General features: G+C 40.8%; 1 protein-coding gene across 1 annotated transcript in view; it reads left to right on the top strand.

Moving 5' to 3' along the window:
- RANBP17 (RAN binding protein 17) overlaps positions 1-20,592 on the top strand; it is a 164,036-nt gene that overhangs the window by 127,553 nt on the left and 15,891 nt on the right. Inside the window, exons 24-26 of the mRNA XM_062587700.1 lie at positions 3,899-4,113; positions 5,346-5,484; positions 10,563-10,729. Coding sequence (XP_062443684.1) covers positions 3,899-4,113; positions 5,346-5,484; positions 10,563-10,729 — 521 coding nt within the window. The remainder of the gene's footprint in view (positions 1-3,898; positions 4,114-5,345; positions 5,485-10,562; positions 10,730-20,592) is intronic.

Here is a 20,592-nt window from a genome sequence, read left to right as displayed (position 1 = left end):
TACTTTTTTTTTTTTTTTTTTTTTTTTTAAATATATATATGGCCGCTTCCTTATTCTGCCCTAACATTTTAAATGCCTGGGAAATGTATATTCAAAACCGTCCGTCTGGGGCAGCAGTGAATAATAAAAAATATGAAAGGGGAAAAGGCGCAATATAAATTTTTACTTTATAAATAAAATAAATTCTTACAACCTTTGTTTAAGCTCACAAAGTCATTTTTTAACTTCTGTCCAGTTCTCACACATTAAAACACAATTTAGTTGTGTTGTTGTAAATACTGCTTATTGGACTGAGATGTAGAACAGGCCCTGCTGAAATGAAACTCAGCCATAAGGTAATGATATTTCTCTGATAGTTGCTGCTGTAAGAAGCAGTTAGGAGGACAGGGAAAGGGAAGGTGCTCATCCTGACATGCTCCCGCTGGGCAGAGAGCCTTAAGAATTTGGTGCAAGTTGATTTTTTAAAAATTTTATTTTTAACACTCAATAGTGACACCAAAACTTGCCTGAGCAGTCGCTACAGAGTTTTCATTTTGGCAAGAACATAATTTAGAACATAATTTTTAAATTATGTAGGCAAAAGATCATTATTACATTGATTTCATTTCTTTAAATTGTTCCTTTTAACAATAGAAATGAATAAAAATATATTTTGGTCCTCAACTACAGGGATTATAAGTGTGAACAGATCCTCCGTGGCTAAGGAGCCGTTCTTGACCTGATTCCAAGCACCTCACTAAATTAGTTTATGTTCAGTAGTATCTGTGGTGTGTGAAAATATTCCCCTGAAGCTCCTGCTAAATGTTACAACTACATCATTTTTTCTTTTTTATCTAGTCAGGCATAGCACCATGCTACGTATTTTTTTTTTCAATAACTAATGCTAAAGCGCTACGCTTTGTTCTAGCGCTTTATCCACTGACTCATAGGCTGATGGCTTGGAGCACTGGTGAAAGGGACCACGAGGTCTTTCACCTCTGCTGCTGATCTGGACTCAGCTGTTCCTGCTCCTTGGCCCTTTTAGAATGGGCCCACAAGCGCAGAACAGTTCTCTGTGGGCACTATCCACTTGCAAAAAGCAGCTTTTTATCTCGCACTAATTCCAAATTCCTCTCCGGGTTTTCACCAGAAGGCGAGGCACTGATCTGCTCTTCTGCCCTGCCTGCCCGGGGTGAGGGAGCGGGCTTTGTGCCTGCCGATATTGAATATGTTATGTTGATAAACAGAAAGTTTTAATTATAGAGTCTTTTTTCCTGCAGTAATAAATGATGGAAGATCTGCCCTAGCGTGTAGCTGCTGGACTTTGTGTTCCGAGGCTGAAGTATTCCTAGTGTCTTTCCAGCTCTTTCCTCAACATTCTGTTTTTTCCATTGACTTCCAATTAATTTCCATATTAAGTAGCTAATTGCCACTTTGACAGGTCCTGAGCTCTTTCCGTCTGTTGTTGCATATTTTACCAAGTACTTCAAGGAGCTCGGACCCCCTGGTGCCACGCTGGGAGAGTTCAGCGATGACGTCAAAGGCGCTCCTTGCCCTGGGTCTAGGATTTTGCCTTGCCTGGTTTCTGCAGCCAGATATGTATTTCTATTATTAAAGTAGAACTTTTCAACCGAGCATTTAATAGTGGAGAAAACTAAATAAGGCTACATTAAGAAATTTTATCTTTTTGTCTGTTGTTGTAAGCATTGTATGCTGTTTATACAGTGGCTTTCAAAAACAACAACAAAGTATGCTCCTTCGTACTTTATCTCACAAACAGGATTGAATTTTTTTCTAGAACTTGAAATTCACAGATTTTCTCATTTACATTCAAGAGTAAGTCATGTCAAAAAGATAAATGCTAATTCAGATGACATGGCTGGGATGTCTTAAGTGGTTACGTAGGAGGCTAAAAGGTATTTACCTTTTTTAATTTTAAATTTTATTCAAAGGTAATCTCTAGGTAATGTAAAGCATTACAGTAAACACTATCCAGGTACATGAGAAGAGGATCTTCTTTTTCTGATGTGTTCTGCTTTTTAAAGACAGTCTTTTGGATAGAACTCATTCTTAAGGTAGTTCTGTAGTTGTAGTGATGCCATTTCCACTTCTTACAGGCCTCAGTTACTACTTCTAAGTAATTCCCTGGTTGGACTCATGGTCTTTTTATTATACTGGGGTACTCCTTTACAATCTGCCAGATATGCTGCCTTGTATTAGATTGAAGTGATGAAGAACATTAATGTTTTAAATGGTAACTGTCCTCCTCTTTATGATATTGCATTAACCTATACCAAATGGGTAGTATTTTGATGTGTGACATGTTTAGAAACAATGTTTTCCATCTCCTTTTTCGAAGTGTAAAATGTAAGTTCTTCCTAGTTGGTAATAAGTAACATGAAGAAAAAAGAATCACAGTAAGGCAGGAATATGATCCGCAGATGGGAATTTGCATGGGTGGAAGGGAGAGCTGTGTGGAGGCTCAGTTTCGTATCAGGCCTTAATACGTATTAGACAACATTATGTCCTTGTGCTTTTATTAGTTTAAACATTAGTTGTGAATGGACACCAGTAATTGCTACGCTACTATTTAGTAGCCAACTATGTAAGGGGAAGAAAAGCAATTCATTGTTTCGGCTGCTGTTCTGTGGCTTCTGCAAAAGTTCTGGGTTCAGTTCTTCTGGGTTCAGTTCCCAGGTTCACCACTGTGATTTCTGGACGATCTCAGGCAAGAGTTTTTGGGGCATGTTTGCATAGCCTATTAGAGAAGCCAAATGTATTTGTCATACCTGCCTCTCGCAGCTGGCAGTGATTGAGGTTTTAAACAGCGAATGGTCCAATTCACTTGCTGCTCCTTGAGCCAAGGTGTTGTGATAGTCACAACAACTAAGTTAGATAGCTAAAGCAGATGAGTTGAGCGTTTGCACTGTAGACTCTTGTGCTTTTATTTGTAGGAATACTTTTAAAAATGCAAGCTTATGTGTCGTTTTTGTTTAGTTTACAAGCAGGAGGTACTACTGAGTAATAACGGAGTATTAGAGCAGGCAGTTTGTTTTTAGTGCAAGCCAGGCTTGCTAAGGGCAGCGTCACTTGGGGTTGACCTGGTGAGGCTGCCTCATGGTAGAACTTCAGTGCTTCGTCTTTGCTGTGTTCCTTTCCGCTATTTTAACTCACTTTCGTTAATTACCTAAGGTTATAAAAACACGTTTCAGTCATGAAGACAGACTAACTTGGAGTGTTGTGAAGATGAGCATTAAATTATTACAAGATACTTAGAAAAATTGATCGTGAGGCCTTTTGAATAGTTAGGTTGGTATGGAGGATTGCGGAGGGATCTACTGTGCTGCTGCGCAGTGGCTTGAAAAGCAATTATTGCCTGTTAATATAATAGCAACAGCAAATATTTACAGTTAGCTGCAATTTTTACATTATAAACATGGAGTTTAATTAAAGTCATTCCTATCTGTGACTGATAAAATAGAGGCTTTTATAATGGTCATATTTGTTTTCTGAGGGATATATTAAGTGTATGTATACATCAGCAATCATCCCAAGAGACCTTCATGATAATGGGTCAAAACCAGGCTATGCTACAGCATGTGAAGCTATAAAACCATGTGTTGCAACTCTGTTCAGATATAGGAATTCATGGTAATGGACCCAGTCATGGGTGTAAATCAATAGTGGAAATTCCACAGCTTATGTTTTTATTTTTGCATTCTAATTCGTTGGTTGCTTTTAAGCTCTGGTCATGCCTACCTAACTGATCTTTTACATCAATTGCAGAAACAAATTTTCATGCAAATATTAATGAAAGGCAAAAAAATTGAATTTAGATAGTGCCATCAAAATATTGTAGATTTTCAACTGCTTATATAAGTTTCTTTCTTTCTTTCTTTCTTTCTTTTTATGAAAACAGGTAATCAGATCCTCTCTCTTGGGACTCTGTCAAAAGATCAGGTTTATCCGTTGAAACTCAAGGGCATTTCCATCTGTTACTCTGCACTCAAATCTGCCTTATGTGGAAATTATGTCAGCTTTGGCGTCTTCAAGTTGTATGGGGACAACCACTTTGACAATGTACTTCAGGCCTTTGTCAAAATGCTGCTTTCAGTATCCCACAGTGACTTGCTAGTAAGCAATTACTCATCTTGGGAGTCTTTACGTGAAATATGAAATAACACCACCACAGGCTTTGTATTGTTATAATGAGACAGAGGGATCTAGAACAGCTCAAACGCAGCTTTCAGCCCAATTACTTGGATTTATTTATATAGTGACATCTAAAATGGCAGGTATGGTAGGACTGCATCTGAGACAGCAGCGTTTCCAGAATTTTCAGTAAGTTTGTCTTGAAAAAGAGAAGAGCCCGATTCTGGCCCTTTTGATATTTGTACACCTCTTTAAGTTGCCTGGATGCACTGTCAAGCATCCCGACAGATTCAGCTGCTCTGCAATTAGTTTCAGTCTGTAAGTTGTAACTGTGTATTTTCTACAAGATTTTTAACTTCCTACAAGATTTTCTGTGAGATTAAAATCTTTAAACTCAAGTACGCTATTTTGGTGTCTTGACACCATGTTTTTACCTCTGTGGGAAGACAGCAAATCTTGTGCCCTATCAGCCTGAGTTAGAGCTGCGACACTTTCTTGATGCCATTTTTGTTCACAACTGCCATTTTCTCGCAGCAAGGGACAAGCCAGATAGGTAGAGATGGTTAATACCCAGATTGGTGCCGGCCACCAAAAAAAAAAAAAAAAAAAAAAAAAATCCACAGTCCTTAGAACTGGAAAAGTTGCTGTCAGACCAAATTAGTGTATTGGCTGTATAGCAAAATATACACATTTGGCACTCTCCTAGCAACTGCAAAAATAAATGCCTTAAATAAGGGTCATTAAGAGGAAGATGCTGGTTGTGCCAGCGGGTTCAGGCAGGTGCCTTTGCCTTCACGGACCCTGGTGGAAGTCAGTGAGCTGAAGTACAAAAGCGTATCTCAGAGAGGCTTTGGGGAAATGTGTGATAAACCTCAGGAAGGCTTCCTGCCGGCTGCCATCCTGTCGAACTGACGCCCTGAACACCGGGGAATGCTGCTTTTACTAGACTGAGAGCTGCGCAGCAGGGGAAAGCGTGATACCGTTATGGTATTACAAAGGGTTTATTTTAGACTAATAGGGAGCTTACAGTCTATGGTAAATTTGAAAAGTAGAAATATACCATAAAACAGAAAATATTTTATCTGTAAAAAGGTCCTGATTTAATGGCTAAATTATAATTGATCACATGATAAAAAAATGTAAAATAAATTTTCTATCAACGGTTAATGTTGATAATACCCACATTTACTATCAATGTATACTTTCTTTTTCAGCAATACCGAAAACTAAGCCAGGCCTACTACCCGCTTTTGGAGTGTCTGACCCAAGATCATATGAGTTTCATTACCAGTTTAGAACCCCAGGTCCTAATCTATATTCTTACCTCAATATCTGAAGGACTTACTGCACTAGGTAAGAATTACTTAAACTCAGCTAAAGAAAGAATAGGTACTTAAGGTTTATTTGTATCTCCACAAGTTAACGGAGAGATTTTCAACGAAGCTCAGGCAGAAGTAAAATGTCTTAGTATGCAGACAGGAATCTGCGGGGTTTTGTTTTCATTTGATCAGCACAGCTGTTGTATAAATAGTGCCTATTCTGCACAGGTATGGGATGATTTCAGAAATCTAAAGATATCTCTATCAGTAGAAAAGAGGAACTTGATTTTTTTTTATTATTATTCAGTGCTTCCTGTGTGTAATTCCACTTCAGAGTGGAATCAGTGCAACAGAAGCATACTTTGAATGACGATAAAAATGTAGCAGCCTGATTGCAGGTCATTTAATTCTTTTGCACTGTTAAATGTACTCTTTTTACCAGATTACTGTCTGAAAATTTTATCTGGGGAGGGACTGGTTAAAATTCATTTGAGATACAGAGAAGGAGACAAGGCATTTAGGGGAACAAAAAATAAATTAATTTACATTTTGGTCACGCAAGAATATCATGCATTTATACATTTTTTGACGAGGAAGCTGCCTAAAACCTTACTGTAGTCCTCACTGATTAGGGTGATGTATTAAGAGAAAAATGGGGATGTCTAACAGTTGTGTGTATAGATGTTTCTCTGTAATAACTAGTGTTTCTCATTACCGCCAAGTGTCAGTCAAGCCCCATAGGAATGCGTGAATGCAGTGAGACTCACAAAGCATTTGCTATGTTAAACACATTCAGCAGTTTCTGCTGCAAGAGGGAAACCATTCTTAAAGAGAAAATGGGAAGTGAATAGCTAAGCAACAGTAGTAAAGAAGTATTCAAGTCATTTTATTATATAATGCTGAAATCCATCTTCCCCCAAATATTTTGAGTGCTTTGTCATTTATAACGATAGTACAGCAATTTCAGCCTGTAGGATGGTTCTGCTGTGAGTCTGCGTGCTTATTGTTTGCAAATGAATATATTGTGCTGAAGGTTGCTTTGATTGACAGCCACCAATTTAGCAGGCTGTGTTTGCCATCTCTGCTGTTATTCCACATTACATCTCTTCCATTTGAGCTATTGGCTATCTTCATTTTAATGATTCACTTAACTTACCAACTTTACTTTAACGATCTCTAGTTAATTTGTCACATCATACATCCTTGTGCCCTTGGTAAGTGGGTGAGTGTAACCCAGTGCACCTATTTTTCAGTGAATTGCATCAATGCCACAAAAATGTCCCCCCCTAATAGTAGGGTCAGGGGTATAAGCCTTCGGAAGGAAAATCGTGTTTTAAACTGGTCAGAACATTCAAGACATTTCTGGAAATGCTTATAAAAATGAAATAGCTAGCCTTTTATTTTAGAAATTAAATACCAAGAGATCACTTCTGTTTCCTGGAAAAAGGTGTCTGACGTTCCCCCATGCCCTCTATGTATGTGAAACCTTTGAGGCTCTCACTGTGATCAGCTATAGGATAAACATTCCCCAAATCCTTTTTTCTAAGGAATGTGCATTCTGTTTCTGGATAAATACCTTGCTTGATTCCACATTTTATAAATCCTATGGAAGAGTACGTATGCCTTAGGAAGCCCCTGGCTGTAAATGGAAGTCCTCATCTGAGCTTTTCTTGTGAAGATAAACACTCCAGTAGTTTTCTTCTAAAGTGTTTACCTGGCTTTTTCACAGCTGACTCAGTGGATCAGAGCCTTTTAATGTAGTCTGCCTGGCATGTTGTCACTAATTTCTGTGAAGCTTTTCTAATTCTCATACGATTAATAGTATAGTATGCTATTCATTGAGGAAAACGTAAAACATTTTTTCTGCCTCGCTGCCTAATTTAGATGTTAAATTGCTAAATCCATTTACTTTCCTGAGGTTTAGTCTCAAAGGGAAATAATACTGGTATTGAACTGTAAGGAAGCGAAGGACAGGGAAAATACCACTTAACTCTGTCTCCTTATCTTTATGTGAAAAACAGCACAAAATCTTTTAATTTGCAGTGATTCAGTAATGTCATCAAACTGTTCCAAACCAATTCCCCTTCAGCATGCTGTTGTCATAGTGTTAAGACCAAAAGATACCCTCAAGTTACTTTGTTTTTTGTTGACTTTTGGGGGGATAACATAACCCATTCCAATGTACATACTCAGCGTTCAGTTACATGAGCTAATGGCTGATTGGGATTACCTACATAAGGCAAACAAGCAGAGATAATTAAAAAGTGTGTGTTAATTGAGCCCTGAAAAAACATAAAATGAATGCATACTGGAGAAGAAGAAAACAAAAAGGGCCAGTTGATGATGGTGATGATGACCGATGCCTGGAGTCATCAGCCTCGTCCCTTCCCCACCAGCAGCACCTGCCTAGCCAGCAGGTGTTGTCCACGGAGCCCAGTTTTGTGTGAACAAAGTTGTACTGACCTGTGACTGGGGCCACGCTGACGCACGTGGAGCTAGTTTGGGCATCTTCTGTGACCACAGCCTGCTTGCTTAACCCTCCTGCCCCTAAATTAGTTCAAAAATAATAAGAGCTGACTGGAAGTAAGAAACTCAGTTTGACTGCATTTTTTCCGGAATATCCAAGCTTTCATCTGAGTGTTTTTATTACCCTGTCTCTATTTTCCCTCCGTTTCTTCTCTCTATAGCCCAGAATTGGTAGCTCCTTGTTTCACTTGTTTATTCTATTTATTTGGTTGCCTGGCTTGTCTCATTAAGATTTAGTGAGAAGCTATTCTGCTCCACCACAAGGTTCCACATGCCCAGAAGAGTCATTCAAGGGAGTTTGCTTGACGCTCCCTGTCTGTTATATCCTTGCAATCAAAAGGAAAAATGAGCATAGAGAAGCATATTTGATATATAGTTATGGGCAAATTTAAGTAGCTCTTAACACTCATATCAGATTCTCATGAGCAAATGATAACATAGACCTGTCTGCTGTCCTGCTAAAATCACTTACTGTCGAATGTAAAATATCTGTTTGTACAGTATCAGCATGTTTAGAACTACTGCTGTTTTGTAAACTGATGATAGTGATTTACTTTGTATTATTCAATTTAAAAAGAAATAGAGTTAAGCACTGGTTTAGAAATACAGCAGAGCCCTCCTATGAAATATGTATTTTCAAATATCTCAGTTGTTGTTATTGATGGTGATTCAATTCCACCTTGAATTGCATTTCCAGTTTATATGCGGGACTCTCTTAGTTGAGAGCACAACGAACGCCAGATTCTGCTGTCTACTCTGGCGAGAATCATAACTTTGAACTCAGCCTGGTGCAGGCAACGTTTTCTAAGAACCTGCTCTGTTAAATTCAACCTTAGGAAGTCCAATGGTCCAGTGGAGACAGAGTCAAGACATCGCAGCTCACTTCTGTGAGCTGTTAGATCACTTCAACCTCCTGCTGTAAGTCAGCCGGATGTTTTGGAGAATCAAGTCTTAGGAGTCCATTTGTAGCTGGCTTTCCTGTAAATATTTTCTCAGTATTTATTTGAGAATGCTGTTAGAAAAAGACAGTAAGTTTTTAGGTGGCAAAGAGTTAACAGTGTCAGCACAGAGCTTAAGGAGTTAAACAGACACAGATCAAAATACTTCAGTGTCTAGAGGGATGTGTTTAAATGAACACTGCAAGGTTGGCAGGCCTCCAAATTAGCATAGTTTAAAGAATTCAAAGTACATTTAATTGGATCCTTCTAATCCCTTTTCCCTCAAAATGAGCATTTTAACAGTTTAATTCCTTTTGCAACCCCCACACATCTCTTACTCCAGTGGCCCATCTAAAATAAATACTGTGAACTATAAAGGGCCCAGAGAAGTTCTAGCTGAAGTCAGTGGAAGCAGGATGGAGTCCTAAATGCTCCTCTCATTTGGATATGATGTTTGCAATTGCAGAGAATCTTGGTTATGGCTAAACTGTGCACTCAGCAAAATAAAGCAGTGAACGCGTACACACAGCTTCAGCTGGTGTTGGTATCCTGAGGAACCAGCAGTTCTTTAAAAATGTGTCTCTTACCAAAACTACAAAACTGGAGCTGAGAGAGATCACAGTTGCAAATGTTAACGTTGCAGCCACTGTTCATGGGTGCAAGAAATCTCTCTGGTGTCAGGCCAGAAGGAAACAGCAGCTGGTAAGGGGGAAGGGCTGCCCTACTATTTTCAAGAGGAAGACGAAAGGAGAGTGCATGAGCAACAAGGACCAAAACACTATTATTCTCATCATGCTGATGCATATAAGTGAACAGAATCCTCTTTCACAGCAGCGGCACAGCAGGCAACACCTAGCAACAAAATAACTTACATAAATCAGGCAGACACATTTACTCTGCAAATAGGTTTAAGCTTTTAATCTCCCTTACTTATAGAAACAGTAAGTAAAGATATGAAGTGGCTTTTGCTTCTGCTTTCCAACAGTATCCTTTGCTGTCATGAATTTCTGGTTTGGGGACATTTATGAAATATTAGCCAGTGACCAGCCATACTTAATATATTTTAACCTACTTGGATTATTAGCTCTTAAATAAAGCAACCGCTGCCTTTTTTTGTGATCATCTTTTCATTACCTTTCACGGCCCTGGTTCGTTCGCTGCCTGACATACTAAATGTAAGCTACGAGGGGCAGGGAAGCATTATGAAATACTGTTTGATAGAAATCTTGACAATAACTCTTTGGATTTAACCTTGACTCTTCTGGAGGGAGATCAAAACAGAATTTTAGTTTGCAGGCATCCAGAGTCCTCTGTATGTGGAGCTGAATACCAACCAGTAAAATCACACTGTGCACTTCTCAACTTTCAGAGCAGTGGCTGCATTCACACAGGATCCCACAAAAATTCATAGGACTTTTAGTACATGGAGATATCCAGGCACTCATAAAGTGAAGAACTGATACCACTGTGTGGAGAAGTAATCTCCAGAGCTGGCCACTTCATACATCAGAAATAGTCTTGTTGATGTATCAGTTAGTCTAAGGTCAGAAAGATTACTGAAGTTAAGCTCTCCGAGTACTACAAAATACCATTTTTAATTTTTCTTTAACGGAAACAATTTGAAAACTACTTTTTTTTTTCAATGCAGATACAATTGTCTCCTCCAGCTGTTGCGCTAGTTTAGACTACATTGTTACCTACCTCTTCAAGCACATAGCTAAAGAAGGCAAGAAGACCCTAAGATGTAGAGCAGTTTCACAGGATGGACAAAGATTGCTTCATTTCATGCAGCAGAACCCGGAAGTATTACAGCAGGTGAATCATTAAATTTCTGAATTTTTCTGATTTTCTAATAGTATTGAACACCAGGGTAATGTTGACCATTTAGTAACAGAACCAATCTCCGTAAGCTGGTAGGCAACCCTGAGCAGCTTCAACTGGGTTCTCATGACAGCTGAAGATGGAAGGTATTTTTTGTCATGCTGAAAAGCGTAGGTACTATACTTTGCTCTGTGTTCCCATCTTAAAACTTCTTAGTGTTTCATTTTTGCTCACAAAGTAAGGTATGCAAGATCGATGCATTTCTGTAGAAAAATGGTACAGAAAACTTTCTAAAATATTTTAGGAGAAGGAAGAAGAATTTATGGCGTTGAACCACACATTTTGATAGTTAGATGTGTATGTTGAAAGACTGTTCGCTATTGAGTTTGAATATTTTATTTTGCAGTAGGTGAGTCATAGTTAGATTTTCTTTTTTTTTTTTTTGGCTAAAGATAAAATACAATGGAAACTAAATTTGGTGCTTCTGAAAAGGAAGTGGTCGCTGCAGTGCTTAGGAAAGATTTACCCTTCCCAACTCGTTCGTGTTTATTATAGCCCAAGTGCATTATGGTGAGATCAAGATGTTAATAGTTACATATTTCCAAATTTACTTCATGCCACATTCCATTAGAATTTCACTATGCTATTTAAACGTGCTTATGTACAAGAATCCCTAGATTCCTGATACAGCTCCAAAGACGCCACTGCAGGAGACACGTTTCACAAGTCTGGAAGCTGTAACAAAAAGAGAAGTTGTTATCAAAGTGCAGGTGGCTATTGTAGTTATCTTTGTGTTTTTCTAAAAGACGTGCTGTCATTTGGAGAAAAACTGCTGTACAGTTACAGTCATCACACGGCTGTTACTGTCATTTCTTTATTATTGTCACTGAAGTTAAAAAGTAATGTAAGTAATACGTTCCTGACAATATATAGGATATTGTGAGAGTATCAGTAATGTTTATTATTGACATCATTATCAGAGTATGATGTGATTTCCTTGTCACAGTACTCATGTTTTACTTGTCTAACAGGAGTTTTGTGGAAACTAGCAAAGAAGTTAGTCATGTCAGCTTATTCAGTATGGTGGCTTGTGTACAAAGATTTAAACGTAGAGGACAGAGTAGCAACCCGGACTTGGGACTTCCTTGCATTTGCAGCATCCTTAATGTAGTATTTGATCTGTTAATATGCAGTAATCTTTCAATTTACAGCATATGACTAAGCAGTGATCTGTCTTTATTAACTTCCTATTCTGTAGAATATATTTATTTTGAATGCAGGCTTTCACGTACTCTTTTAAATATTAATGGCTGGTCTCCAGTAGTCAGCATAAATATGATTTGCATTAGCACCAGTCATATCATGTTGAGTGCCTCTGATGTCAACTGCTCGGTGTACTAATATCTGACATCATCTCCCGGGGTCGCTGACAACTTTGACCTTTATTCTCATGCACAGTTTCTGTAGTCTCAGAAGCTCTTTTGAATTGATTTGAAATTTTGACTCTTCCCTTTATGAGGCAGTAAAATTGATAATTATTCAGATGGGAACGGAGCACTGAGCGAAAAATCAATTCCACCCGCTCTCTGCTGCGTATAAAATTACTTGCGAGTCTGCTGGACTGAACGGATGGCCAAGGTAAAAGCAGCAGGCAGGAATCGTGCAGAGGATTAGCTGGACGAAACTAATAGCCTGAAGGGATGGCTTTTGAGATGAGGGAGTGGGCCGGTTGGGGGTTATTATCAGCAATGATGGGACTCATTGATCATATGTTTACATCAGGTTTCCACTGGCATATAAATCAGCCCTGAATGGAAACGCAACCCAAGCCCTCGCTCTTCACCGGAGGGACGAGGTATTAGATTATTCTCCTTTTCACACTCGGATGAAAAGTGAGACATTGATTATTCATCGGCTGGCCATTAAACACTGTTTTTATAGATGATTTGACTATCATGGAAGCTAATGAACAAGGTTGCTGCTTCATAACCAGCGGTTTCAGTTTTCAAGACATCTGTGCTGGTTAAGTAATGCATAACCCTATTAAAAGGAATGGGTTACAAATTGCTTAACAGTGCTGAAAAACTAGACCCTAATGACTAATTGTGCTTGGAGTTTAGAGAGGTTTGTCAGCTCTTTAAACTAAACTGATGCAATGATAACTGCAATTATTTACTAGTCGCAACACTTTCTCCAGGTGGGTCTCCGCAGGCCACGGCGCTGCTTCGCTTTTGAGCAGAGGGAAGCTGCTCTCGGCTCGCTCTTCTCCGAGAGCCGCTGCGGCGCGGGGGCCGGGCCGGGCCGAGCCGGGCCGGGCCTGGTAGGCCCCGCGCCGCCGCCGCTCCCGAGCCGCCGCCGCTGCCTGCGGGGGAAGCGCCCCGCGCCGCCGCGGAGCGCCGATCTGGCGGTAGGTGCTCGTTTAGCTCCGCCTTGGCGGGGGAAATCCCGCGGGATAGGCGCTCGAGTCGGCGCGCCTGGAGGCCGAGCGGCGGCGGCCGGCGCTGCCCCGCGGCGGCGGCGGCGGCGGCGCCCCCTGGCGGCGGGACGGCGGCGGCGCCGCCTGGCGGCGGAGCGGGCGGGGCGGGCGGAGCGGGCGGGGCGGGCGCGGCCGCCGGAGCCGCCTGGCTCGCGGCCGGCTGCTTGGGCGGGCCCCGTAGCAGCTTCGTTTCTGAGTGGTGAGTGGGGCTGCGCGGAGCAGGAGCTACGAACTGTGGAAGCACAACAGCTTCGTAGCGGCGAGGCTGGAGTGCCGGCGTCTGCCTGAAGCCTGGACTGCGGCTGCCGGTTCGGCCCTGCGCCTTTCGCCGCCACAGGCTTTGTTTTCCTGCGCAGGCTCCTCCGTCTGAGCTGCATCTGCAAGCAGCCTCCTCGAGAAGGCGTCTTGCTGCTAAACTCAATTAACTTGCGTAATTTGAGCTATACGGTTAGAAGGCACTATTAAATTTATTAAATTCAAGTATTGCTGTTATGGTATGTTGGACTAGAAGAACTTTAATAAATAATTTTAAAAGGTTTCTACCTTCATATGCTGTTATTTCAGGAGGGATGTTTTGATGTCAGGTAAAAGAGGTGAAGCCCATATTTGCTCCGCTTCATAAATGAGAGTGTGATTTTTTATTTTATCTTTTGCTTTTGAGCTGCTGCCTTTATCTTACGCTCTTCTCGTGGAATTGTACAGATCAGGCTGTCAGTCCCGTTTGGGAGGGGTAGAGCACCGTTTGCGTTAGTTCTTCCCCCAGATCGATCAGGTTTGTGGCATCTTGCACCCACGGTTCTGACGGACGTTCCCACCAGCCATGCGCGATAGGTAAACAAGTCGTTTGCTTACCCAGCGCTGAAGTAAGGCCGTGCTTGGTGGAGAAGGGGAGGAAGGTTTGGCTGGCTGGTTCAATCGAAGTAACGTTTCAGTGACGGTTCAGTGATCGCTTCTCCTCGTGGGCTTTTCTCGGAGAGGTGTGTTGCGCACGGGGCTGTGGCGACTGCGGAAGTTGTTGCGTGACGATTGCATTTGACGTATTGTTTTCAGGGAATTCAGTGGGTAATGATATTGACTTCTTTTTTTCTTTCCTCTTTTTTTTTTTTTTTTTTTGGCTAAGTTTGAACAGCGTCGGGCAAATGCTCAGCCGAGGTCTGCGCCGTGGCTGTGCCAAGAAACAGCGTGCGGCCGAGGCGGTCTCTTCGACCTGCCGGCGCCTGGGAGGTGCCGCGTGCCGCTTGGGCTGCCCCGAGGTGGCGAGGGAGCAGCAGGCGCGCGCCTCGCGGCTCGGCGGTCGCGGCGGCCGACTGCTGGCGGGTAGGCTCTGCGCCTCGGCCCGGGTGGGCCCGCGGCAGGGCTGGGGGGCTGTGAGCGCGGCCGTGTCTGGGACGGGCGTGCGGGGCTGGGCGGGACTGCGGCGGTAGGAGGATGCGTGGCTTGATGGCCCGAGCTCACACCGCCAGCAGCATGGTGGTTCGAGCGCAGCGCTCGTGACTTAGAGCTTGATGGGATGACTAAGATACACTAAATGAGGCAGCACGGCAACGCTGCACAGTAAATGTATAACAGAAAATAAAGATGCCAGTTGCAATGAAAAAACAAGTGGTGTTACTAGCATAAAAATGTATTATAAATTGCCACTTCCCTTTTTTCCCTTTTATGTAGTAAAATCAGCAATGTTTTGTTTTTCAGATAAACCTCAGCATCATATACAGCTAGTGTGGAGCTATGCACAATAATTGAAATAAAAACATCAAGAGGAGATGTGTCTATAAGGCACACTTCTTGGTCCATGCAGAGTAGTAGGTGCAGAAGCAGTAGCATATAAGCACGTCAGGCAGAAAAAATCTGGATTGTACTGACAGAGCCCAGTTGTGCAAGGCATTCAGTACCTGAGCACCCTGAGCATATTAATATTAAGGGCAGATCAAAGCCACAGGTGAGATGGTTCCTCTGCTGAAAATTAAGTGTGTGTTTAAATGCTCTGCTGAATCAAGACCAAGAGTGTTCAGCTTTTGCAGGCTTGAGCCTTGAAAGGTTTGGTACAGCAGCGAGAGAGATTTTCACTGGGACATCTGTTTTCAACCTCTTAGCACAATTTAAAGATGTTATCCAATACTATCATAACTTTCTTTATTAATTGAAAGGGATGGAAATACACCAGATGTAGCCCAAGCCAGCAGAGACTTGGGTGGCTAAGCAACAGAATAGGCAGCATATTGAGTGAGCCAAAATTCAGTCTCAAAGTCATTTATTTTAACCAGTGACAATACGTTTAGACTCTAGTGTTTCGATATGATTGATGGTTTAATATAATATATAATTTTTTTAATGAAGGGAAGCCATTTAAATATGTTAACATTTGCACTAGTAGTCTCCCATGTACATAACTACATTTAATCGTTACTCTGATTGTTTTTGTGGTTGTGTAATTTGTATCAGCAAAATAACTATGTCAAAACCATCTTATCTTAATGAAAAATACGGTTACTTTTCTTTCATACAGACTACTTATTGCACATGTATAAAGGCAGCAGCAACCTAAGTCTCAAGTATGTTGCTAAACATATAGCTTGTAACATACAGCTGTGTAAGTGTCGTCAATTAAGAAATCAAAAAATATTAATGAGCTTAGTGTCTTTTCCTGATACTGCTTTGTTTAAAGCCATGTTGTGGTTCGTTGTCATGTGAGTCAAGTAATTGGATTTTAAGACTTTTAGTGTTAAAATGGATCATCATTAGTGATGTATCCGAAGACTTCATGCTCTTAATAATGGCGCTAAATCAAATTAGGACTCTCCTCTTAATCATCGAAGCCGTGATACGGTTTACGCAAACCATTCCTGGGCCGGAGAGAAGTTTCGTTCCGCGAAGTAACAAGTATTGTCCAGAATTCGCGGACGGAACAAAAAGCTGCGACTGGGCTCGCAGCGCAAACTGCTACGGGTGTCAGTGTTGGATGCGCCCCCTCGGGCTAGGCAGCTGGTGTGTGTATGCTTTTGTTTATCAGTTGCTGGTTTATGTAGCCTTTAGGCCAGCGCATGAAACAATCGTTCCTACCGGGTCAGCTGCTGGTCAGAAGCAAAGTAAGAAAAGACTTTGCGTTCAAACGCGTCAGCCATAATTTTCGTGCAGCTGGCACCTGCTACTGGTGCACAGCGGGAGGGTTAGGGGTCAAAGAGGCAGTTGTTCTAAACTCAGTGATGGCTTAAAGGGACTTGTAGATTAATCTGCTTTATTAACTTCTGTATATTAGATAACTATTGCAGTGAATGACAGTCCGTCTTTCTGAATAAGTCCCTTCACCTCTTTCTCTTTTAAATTGGCTTTTGAGTAATGAATATTAAATAGAATGCGTTTCAGGGTAATTAAATGAAAGCATTAGGGTGATGTTGTTTTACCATCGTATAAGTTTCTTGTATGTTTATCTTGCGTTATTACTGTTGGTTGCTTTTTGCTAGCGGAACAAAAAGCATATATGTTACAATTAAAGAGGAGGAACTGGCTGTATTTCTCAATAACCTTGTGTCTTCTATGCTGTGTAAGTATTTTCAAAAAGCAAATAAGTTTAAGGAGAAGTATAAAAATGTTTTATTCCTTGTTTACTCAGTACAATGTAGTATTTTACGTTACTTGGAAATGTTCGATTTCTGCTGTCCGTGGTTGTTTTATATAAAATACTAAGAGGTGCTGGTTTGGGGTAGGGCAGAAAATATTGCCATTCAGTAGAATCTAACTAGCAATATGAATAGCACCAATAATTTTGTAAAGTTCACATTATAATTCAAAATCCAGTTAGAAGTGATGCTTGCAGTCTGGAAAGAAAGCAATATCTTTACAAAATGGATAGGGAAAAGTGACAATCCGTTCCACGATCATCTACTGGCAGATTTGCCGTGTGAGTAATGAAGCTCGTTCTCAGTGAACAAACACCCTCTCCTTCCCCATCGGAAAAAGAGGAAATTTGTATTTCTAGAACAGCAGCGACTTGCAGGGGTGCTTACTTGCTATTGGGTGTCATAGCAGTGGCCCATCAAAGCTTGTCGTGGGTGAGACGACGGCTGTGTGAAGAGCCGGCGTGTGGCGAGCAGTTGCCGCTGAGGTCTGACCCGGTCAGCGGTCACTTCGACCAGGGAGAAGATGTGCGTCAGGTGCAACAGGGTCCTGTGTTGCAGAACCAGTGACCAGCATACACTGACTACATTTTCTATTCAGCATTGCCAGCTTTTCAATTCCTAGAAATCTAGAATAGTATCTCAAAATTCACATGATTTCCTAGGCTAATACATTGCTGTTCTCCCTTTTTCCTTTTTTTTTTTCCTTTTTCCTTTTTTTTTTCCTTTTTCCTTTTTTTTTCCTTTTTCCTTTTTTTCCTTTTTCCTTTTTTTTTCCTTTTTCCTTTTTTTTCCTTTTTCCTTTTTTTTTCCTTTTTCCTTTTTTTTTCCTTTTTCCTTTTTTTTCCTTTTTCCTTTTTTTTCCTTTTTTCCTTTTTTTTTCCTTTTTCCTTTTTTTTTTCCTTTTTTTTTTTTTCCTTTTTCCTTTTTTTTTTTTCCTTTTTTCCTTTTTTTTTCCTTTTCCTTTTTTTTCCTTTTTCCTTTTTTTTCCTTTTTCCTTTTTCCTTTCCTTTTTTCTTTTTTCCTTTTTTTTCCTTTTCTTTTTTTCCTTTTTCCTTTTTTTTTCCTTTTTCCTTTTTTTTTTTCCTTTTTCCTTTTTTTTTTTCCTTTTTCCTTTTCCTTTTTCCTTTTTTTTCCTTTTTCCTTTTTTTTCCTTTTTTCCTTTTTTTTTTCCTTTTTCCTTTTTTTTTCCTTTTTCCTTTTTTTTTCCTTTTTCCTTTTTTTTCCTTTTTCCTTTTTTTTTTTTTCCTTTTTTTTTCCTTTTTCCTTTTTTTTTCCTTTTTCCTTTTTTTTCCTTTTTCCTTTTTTTTTCCTTTTTCCTTTTTTTTTTCCTTTTTCCTTTTTTTTTTCCTTTTTCCTTTTTTTTTTTTTTCCTTTTTTTTTTCCTTTTTCCTTTTTTTTTTTTCCTTTTTCCTTTTTTTTTCCTTTTTCCTTTTTTTTTCCTTTTTCCTTTTTTTTCCTTTTTCCTTTTTTTTCCTTTTTCCCTTTTTTTCCTTTTTCCTCCTTTTTTTTCCTTTTTCCCCCTTTTTTCCTTTTTCCCCCTTTTTTCCTTTTTCCCCCTTTTTTCCTTTTTCCCCCTTTTTTCCTTTTTCCCCCTTTTTTCCTTTTTCCCCTTTTTTCCTTTTTCCCCCTTTTTTCCTTTTTCCCCCTTTTTTCCTTTTTCCCCCTTTTTTCCTTTTTCCCCCTTTTTTCCTTTTTCCCCCTTTTCTTTTATCATTTTTTCCTTTCTCCCCCCTTTCTCCCCCCTTTCTCCCCCCTTTCTCCCCCCTTTCTCCCCCTTTCTCCCCCCTTTCTCCCCCCTTTCTCCCCCCTTTCTCCCCCCTTTCTCCCCCCTTTCTCCCCCCTTTCTCCCCCCTTTCTCCCCCCTTTCTCCCCCCTTTCTCCCCCCTTTCTCCCCCCTTTCTCCCCCCTTTCTCCCCCCTTTCTCCCCCCTTTCTCCCCCCTTTCTCCCCCCTTTCTCCCCCCTTTCTCCCCCCTTTTTCCTTTCTCCTTTTTTCCCCTTTTTTTCTCCCTTTCCCCTCTTCCTTTTTTTCCCCTCTTCCTTTTTTTCCCATCTTTTAAAATCCTGTAACATTCATGTTTTCATGAGGTCCAGAAACTTACTGCGTTATTTTTTTCCTTGGTAGTTACTTGTTTGATTTTTTGCAGCTTAGCTTTTATCAAATGCTTCCAATCCTTCACTGGGCAAATCAAGGACAAGAGACAGTTTAGCTGTTGCAAGAACACTACCACAAAGGACTGCTACAAAGCACAGTGTTTGACCTTTTGGTATTCTGAATTCATGGTTTCCCTTAAAAAAAAGAAAAAAATTAAAAATGAAGTGTGTGCAGCCATCCTTTAAAATCTTTTTAGTATGACAAGTAAAGTAATCTTCCATTGATACTTAAAAGTCCATCTGCAGAAATTCAGCAAGAATGTTGAGAGACGCAATATCTATTGAAATGTTGAGTGTCAAACTGCCAGGGTAATGTATTTAGTATGAAATATAATATTCAGTGCATTTTGTTTTGATGACTGCATGAAATAGCCTTGTGCTCTTATCCTTTGTTGTTGTTGTGAAAGATGAGATTCACTAAGAAGTCTTGGTGACTATTCAAGACGCAGTGGCAATATGCTTATTACCATCTTCATCATTTGTCTTTTATGTTTGCAATAGCTTCAGTTACAGTTCAATTGATTGGAAATGGAAAAATACTTTTAATTGTTACACAATTAGAATTAATTTATAAACAGTTTGAAAGCAGAAAAATCCTGAAGTTGTTAGGCAGTCCTTAATTAATACTTTGGTTAGCCTTTTTAAGAAGTTCTCAGCTAGTATGCTGCCCTGCTGAAATGGAGTCACTGCTTTGTAGAGGATCTCTGAATAATGCTTAGAGTCAGGCTTCTGGGTTTCTCACTCCAATTTCCTTCAAGATGTGGTTTTAAACCCCAGCCTGACTCCCTGTCCCTGCTGATTATATTCCTATCAGTGCTAAACTAAGGTGGATACCGATAAAATAATTACCCTGGTTCTAATTTCATCTGTACTACTGGTTGTTGTTGCTGTGGGGGGATGCCGCTGGGTCTGCTTCTGGCAGACGTCCACCCCGTTTGAGCCTACTTTCAAGCTGCCTGCAAAGCCCAGCTGCCTTGTGGCAAGCAACATCAGGCCTCTTGTAAAAGAGATCCTCAAATCTCCTGGTGCTGCTGCAAGGGCAGGTGGGTTATGTGATACATGCCAGGTTGGGCTCGACTTGCAGATGAGTGCAAGCTTGAGCCCAAGTGAACAGCTACTCCGCGGTGTGCAGGGTTTGCCCCTGAGGGCTGTGCTGAGCCTTGCTTGCACGCAAGCCTGCTTCTGCTCAGCAGCAGCGTGAGTCAAGTTCACCCACGCTCAGGATGAGATGCCTCGAAGTTGCTTGGGCTAGGAATTTAGAGCTGACCTCTTGCTCTGTCTTTCCCTCCCTAGGTAGCTTTTCCCATATCCAGAACATTTCTGTAGGTGAAGTTTGAGATTAATCTCCAGCTGGTTTTAGACTAAACGCTTCTATTTTTCCAGTGATGGCAGTCCCTGCTCTTGTCTTCCCTCCCCACATGACTGGTGTTCTGGAAGGCCTTCCTGTAATAGAGGGGTCAGAAAACTAATGAGCCCGCAGGTGACGTTCCTAGGTCCTATGCTGAAATCCTACTGCACCACTGAAAATCCCCAGCTATTTTTATGCTCCCGCTCCCAGCAATTGATGCAAGGGAAGGCCCCAGTGCATTTCTCGGGAGCTGGAGAAGAGAAT

The sequence above is a fragment of the Rhea pennata genome, chromosome 14 (genome assembly GCF_028389875.1).
Source record: "Rhea pennata isolate bPtePen1 chromosome 14, bPtePen1.pri, whole genome shotgun sequence".
Classification (NCBI taxonomy): Eukaryota; Metazoa; Chordata; class Aves; order Rheiformes; family Rheidae; genus Rhea; species Rhea pennata.
This window is presented reverse-complemented; position numbering and strand designations above follow the sequence as displayed.